We start from the raw sequence: 6002 nt of genomic DNA on the forward strand, positions 1-6002 counted from the left end.
GCCTCAGCCCCTGGTGCCCCTGGACACATGCCCTAAAGGTCCTGAGTCCCTCAGACCAGAGTCCTGGACATCATCCTTCTTTCTATCTCCCCCTTTCTCCCCCAACTGCCTCCTTGGGCTCCTCCGCAGGTGACCAGGTAGTTTCTCCCCTTAATCCCGTCATGGCTCCCTAGGACCCTCGAGATGAGGTCCAAGTTCTCCCCATGACCGCTAGGCTCACCTCGTGTGCCCCACCACCACCATTACACTGTACTTTCTCTCAGCTCTCAAACACCCCATCTCTGTTCCCCATCAGGTCCTTCACACATATGGCTCCCCGCGGCTGGAACCCCCTCCTCCATGTTATTACCCGGCCGATTCTTCCTCGCCCTTCAGGTCACAGCTCGTGCACATTCTCTGTGAAGCCCTCCCTGATTTGCATTTTCCCCAGGCTGGGTCAGGTCCCTCCTTTGAGCTTCCATAGGCCCTGAGCTCCCCCATCACAGCCCTGAGGTTGTCCCTGGGGATGGCTTCGTCTCCCCGCTGGGAGTGGGCAGTGCCTGGGGCTCTCTGACTACTGCTGTGGTCCATCCAGTGTCTTCTCACCCTTGCTGCTGCAAGAGGTAGCGGTTGCTGAGCTGCTGGTACATCAGAAGCTGCTCCACGGGCATAAGCCTCTTGACGATCTGGCCTTGCCGGTTGTTTAAAAGGTACATCAGCTGCAGTGGGAAGGCGTGGCCAGGTGAGCTGGTGTCAGCCACACCGCAGCTCCCCCAAGTCTCCCCACTGCCCTGCCTGGCACCTGGTACAGATTGCTGTCTTCGTAGAAAAGGGTGACCATGGTCTCGTTGGGGGCGTAGAGAGAGGACTGATGCATCACCTGCAGACTGATGTACACCTCCCAGCCCCTGGACGGGTACAGCTTATACACCCGGTAGCTGCCCTCCAGGAGGTACCAGATCTGGGGGTGTGACAGCTAGGTGTATATGAGGGCCATGCGGACCTCTTACCCCACCTCTCCCTCCACCGAGTGTGCCGGCCCCATTTATTGAGGGGTAAAGCTGGGGAGCACACATCCGTCTAGGACCAGGTAAGCTCACATCCTTCTCTCTCTAGTGCTCTCTCTCTGCTTCCCGGAACCCAACGACCTCTGCTTCCAGTCTCCACTCGCCATGATAAATTTCTTCAGTGTTTCAATCTGCTTAAGATTCTATTACTTGCAACTTAAGCATTCCCAACGCAAACACCCCCAACGTCTGGGGCTCCTAGGGCTGAGCCCTCTTTGTTTCTTCTCGCTCTCTGCACCCTCCAGGGGCTCAGCCCCTTGGCCTCAGTTTCCCATCTCTGCACTGACGCGCACGCTCTGTCCCCCCAACACATCTGAGTCTAGACCTCACCTCCTCCTGAGCCTCAGCCTGGAGGATCCTTTCCACCCTCCGGGATGTGCTCCCTCCATGTGGCCACCTGTGTGAAGCCCTCCCTGACACACACCCCCCAAGAACAGGCCAGGCCTCTTCTCTGAACATCTGTACGTGCTGTTTTCCTCTGTCGCAGCCTGAGTTCTCTCAACTGTCACTGTCTGGGAATGAGTCAGTCTTCCTAACTGGACCGTCACCCTGTGAGGGCAGGGCCCAGAGCTGACTCAGTCACTATTGTGTCCTCGGCAATGGGTCAGGCATCCAGTAAGTGCTCCATATTTATGAAATGAACAACCGCATGGTGAGATGAAAGGGGGCCCTCTGGAAGTCAGATCGTGGAGATCTGAGCTCAGGCCTTTTCCTCTGCTGAAGGACTCTGGAAACACACTGAGCCTCTTTGAGTTCCAGGGTCCTCAGCTATAAATGGAGCTTCTGCTGCCCTACCTCAGGGTCCCTGAGGGCATTCCCTCCCCTGGGCTCCTTTACTCTGACCGGGGGAGAAGGGAGACCCCTTGGGTTTGGGGTGGACAGAGAGGAAGTGGGGAGAGGGGCAGGGCAGTCCACCTCCTCAGTCTCTGTGACAATAGCTGTGTCCCCACGAAATGAGTTGACCAGGTACTTGATGGACAGTTCCTTGGGGAAGTCCGCCAGGTAAACGAAGTTTTCACTGCTGTGGCTGCAGGGTAGAGATGAAAGCTAGGGACAGCTGGGCAAGGCCCCTGGAGGGCATCTGCTTCACCCAGATCTGGGCTGAACACAATGCAGGATCCATTTTCTCACCAGCCTTGTGAGAATGTGCAAAGGAAGCCTGGGATTCGACCTTCTGCCCCTGACTCCAAACTCTCTGGGAGAACTGCCCATCTACAAATTCAGCCAACCTGTCAGTTTACCAACAGTTCTTGGCATTGTTCCAGGGACCCCTAGGTTCCTGAGGGGTGAGAAGCATCCTAACCTTTCCCCAGACAATGCCTTCTATTGCTCACATAGTTTGGTTCCACACATCAGGGTTCCCACAGCTTCCCCCACCCTATCCCTGACTGCCCAGCTGGTATTTTCCCCATCACAGTCCTCATAACTCCTGGACATGGTAAAGTTAAAACTGAGAACTTGGTGTATTAAGAAAGGGCCCCCACCCCGCCCCGATGGGGCTGGGGAGGCAGAATATACCAGGGCCCCCCGCACCTCTGTAGGAGGAAGTTGCCCCAGATGAACAGCAGGTTGGTATACGGGTTGTAGGACATGCCCTTGGGCACCATCGAGAAGCTGGTATAAGACTCCGCCCCCCACACCTCTGTAGGAGGAAGTTGCCCCAGATGAACAGCAGGTTGGTATACGGGTTGTAGGACATGCCCTTGGGCACCATCGAGAAGCTGGTATAAGACTCCGTCCCGAGGATCATCAGGAACTCCAGGCCTCGAGCTGACCAGGGCAGAGGCACAGTGGACACAGCAGTGACGTGGGGTCACCTGGGCACCTCCTGGCACCCACCCTTAAGGCCTTCCCCTCTGCTTTCCCCTCCTACCGTCAGGGATGAATTCTGGGATAGTGTAGAGGACAGCCAGGTAATCAGTGACTACAGGTGGAAAGAACACAGCGAAATCTCCTGAGGCCCTGAGCTTTCAAAACCTGAAACTAGGCAAGTCATGGGCTTCCCAGCTCCTCCAAAAAAACCCTCCAATGGCTTCCCAGTGGGGCCTGTTAGCCCTCAGAGTGTCTTTACGTGAATTATAAAAAGGCACTGCTTCTGAGAAGACAGTCCTGGTGGGGCTGGGGAGTGCAGTGCACAGCCTATACAACTGCATTTGGCAGCCCTATTCTCAGGTCAGGTAAAATAAAACCGGTTCTCCTTATTGTGAGCCACAAGGTCTTTCCAGATCTGGCTCCTGCTCACCTCTCCAATCTCCCTCCCTTCCCTTTCCCCTTCTGTTCCAGTCACATTGACTTCTTCTCAGTTTCTCCAGCCCACCAAGCCTGTCTTCCACCACTACTCCTTACCCGAGAGTGACATGAGTAACATTTCCCTCCACCGTATCTGCTGTGTGCTCAACCCCCCAAAGCATCCCAATTACCCAGGTCATAGCTGACCACTTGGAAATAGTTCTTGGCAGCAAAGTCCCGGATCTCCACCAGTAGCAGTAGGTTGTTGTTGCTCGCAATGTATATGGCCCAGTTTATGGAGCAGACAAAAACTAGTAGGGGAAGGGGAGGTCTGGGGTAGCCCCAAGACCCCGCCCTTCTCCGCCTCATTCCTCTGTGATTGCCACACCCATCCCATCCCCCAGACTCTGCCCGTCTTTTCCCTGTGACCTCTCCCACTCTTCCCTCCTCTCCCACACCCTCAATCTCCACACCCGCCCACCACAGACCCATCTGGGAGATAGGTACCTTGTATCCCCTCACACACAGACTGCTGCCTGGGCAGCATCTCGAAGGATACGCGGCCATCTGCAGAACAGGACAGGTCCACGCTTAGGCATTTCCCGTTCCCAGCCCCTTTGGCACCCCATCACAATGGAATGAGAGTGCCTTCTTCTCCTTAGTCCTTAGGATTCAAAAGGCAGGTCTCACCCCCTGGCCCTTCAGTCACTCACACTTGGTCTATCAGAGTATGTCCATCTCAGGTCATAGTAATTGCCTAAGGTCCAGGCATGTGACCCAGAATTAGTCAATCAGAGTGCACCCTGGGATTCATGCTAGAGCTAACAGGGAAGAGGTTGCTCTCATTCTTTTTGGGTGACTCAAACTGTCGGAATATGTGAGCTCCAAGCTCCTGGGGGGCCAACCTTAACCCCTACAAGAGGAGTATTTACCTGAAAATGAAGCTAAATCACAGGACTCATAATAATAAACCCTTTTCTAGCTCTCACTATGTCCAGAACACTGTTCTAAGACCTTTACATATGCCAACTTATGGAATCTTCATAGCAACACAATGCAGCAGGTACTAGCACTATCATTAGCCCCACTTTGCAGATGAGGAAATGAGGCCAAAAAGAGAGGTTGAGTCACCTGTCCAAAGCCACAGGTGACTCAGATTGGGTGTGTTGGAGCAGTCTCTCTCCAGATCTGCACTATAATTGCTATGCTATGCCTTACCAAAGATAGATAGAGTCCTGATGATATACTGTGTGAGCCCCTGGATCCAGCCATGCCTAAAGTTAGAACCTGGTCTTTTCATCTACATAAGTCCACAAATTCTTTATGCTTAAATGATTTTTGAACTGGGCTTCTAGCCTTTGAAACCAAACACATCATGAAAGATACATAACATACCCCAGGCACTCCCCCTACAAATGCTAAACCCATCTCTACTCACAGGGTCAACCTCTAGCCTGGGACCCCTCCTTAAGGCATATGTTGAGGGGTGAGGGCCTGAGGTTAGAATTCATGGAAGCAAGAAGACGTGGAGTGGTCACTTGGGCTGCCAGCATCCCCTACCCTTACCTGTGATGGTCCCAAAGTGGACGTAACCTTCGTTCTTGCCAATGGTGAGGGCCATGATGTACTCAGAGCCATTGCTATGGAAATGCACAGGGCAGAGCTTCTTGATGCACTCAGTGGCCAGCACACGAACCCAGCTTCCTGCAGGGCAGCATGGGACCTCAGGCCCAGGCATTTGGATCTAGGACCCGGGTCGCCCATCCACATTTCCCTAGCCTTAGTGAGCCTGTTATCTGTCCTCTCCCACTAGAGCAGCTATTCAGTGTGGTATCTGAGGGGCTTTTGCCATAGGTCCCCAGCTGTCCTTGAGAAAATCCTCCTGGCTCACACTCTGTCCATGAAGTTCAGATTGGGCTGACCCACCCTTGCATTCTCCTGGCCAGAACTATTGGTTCTGAGCTGGGGATGTGACCCAATAGGGCAAATCAGAGACATTCCCAACTTGCAACCACTAACAAAAAGATGCTCTTTCCTGGGGCCTCTGAGGGCATAAAAGTCGGCAGTTGCTGGGTGGAGGGAGCAGTCACCATGGCCAGCACAGGAGGGGCCTGTCTAAAGCAATAGTGAGCCCCTAGATCCAACTATGCCTGAAACCAACATGCTCCTGAGTTTTTCATCTGTCTAAGCCAATAACCACCCCCCCCCTTTTTTTTTGACTTGAGCCCATCTTAATTTGGTTCTTCCTACTGTCAAAGTGCCCTGTGTAAGAAAAGATTAAAATGGAGCTGTTGAGAACATGCATTAACTAATGAAACAGAGGTAACAGTACAAGTTTCTATGACCTTGTAAGTCCAAGTGACCCTATCTCTCATTCGAATAAGGAAAAAACACCTATAAGAACTAATAGAGCTTTGGTATTTTAAAGACAAGGCAAAATCTAGTCTTTCTTTTCCTGCTCTGATCAGTCTCCTTCATGGCTTTGCCTCTCCAAGAGCCCATCTCTATTTCTGTCTTTCTCTCTGACCCCTAGGCCACTCTCCCACCCCGACTCTGCCTCCAAGTTTTCTTTAGTACACATCTCTCTTAGTATGTCTTCCTCTGTCCTTCTAACACTGTGTCTGTGTGAGTGAGTGTGTGTTTGTGCGCATGTATGTCTCTCTGTCTCTCTGTCTGTCTCTGTCTCTGTCTCTCTCTCTCTCTCCTTCCTCCCTTCACTCTCACATC

The 6002-nt window shown here is 52.8% G+C and overlaps 1 protein-coding gene across 1 annotated transcript in view; it reads right to left on the reverse strand.

Annotated features, from left to right (window-relative positions):
- Positions 1–6002, reverse strand: part of CATSPERG (cation channel sperm associated auxiliary subunit gamma) — a 25568-nt gene that overhangs the window by 6235 nt on the left and 13331 nt on the right. Inside the window, exons 9-16 of the mRNA XM_025046657.1 lie at positions 4842–4979; positions 3783–3842; positions 3467–3586; positions 2920–2970; positions 2687–2816; positions 1962–2073; positions 782–940; positions 586–698 (exon numbers count right to left, since the gene is read on the reverse strand). Of these exons, the coding sequence (XP_024902425.1) occupies positions 586–698; positions 782–940; positions 1962–2073; positions 2687–2816; positions 2920–2970; positions 3467–3586; positions 3783–3842; positions 4842–4979 (883 nt within the window). The remainder of the gene's footprint in view (positions 1–585; positions 699–781; positions 941–1961; positions 2074–2686; positions 2817–2919; positions 2971–3466; positions 3587–3782; positions 3843–4841; positions 4980–6002) is intronic.

The sequence above is a fragment of the Pteropus alecto genome, unplaced genomic scaffold (genome assembly GCF_000325575.1).
Source record: "Pteropus alecto unplaced genomic scaffold, ASM32557v1 scaffold314, whole genome shotgun sequence".
Classification (NCBI taxonomy): domain Eukaryota; kingdom Metazoa; phylum Chordata; class Mammalia; order Chiroptera; family Pteropodidae; genus Pteropus; species Pteropus alecto.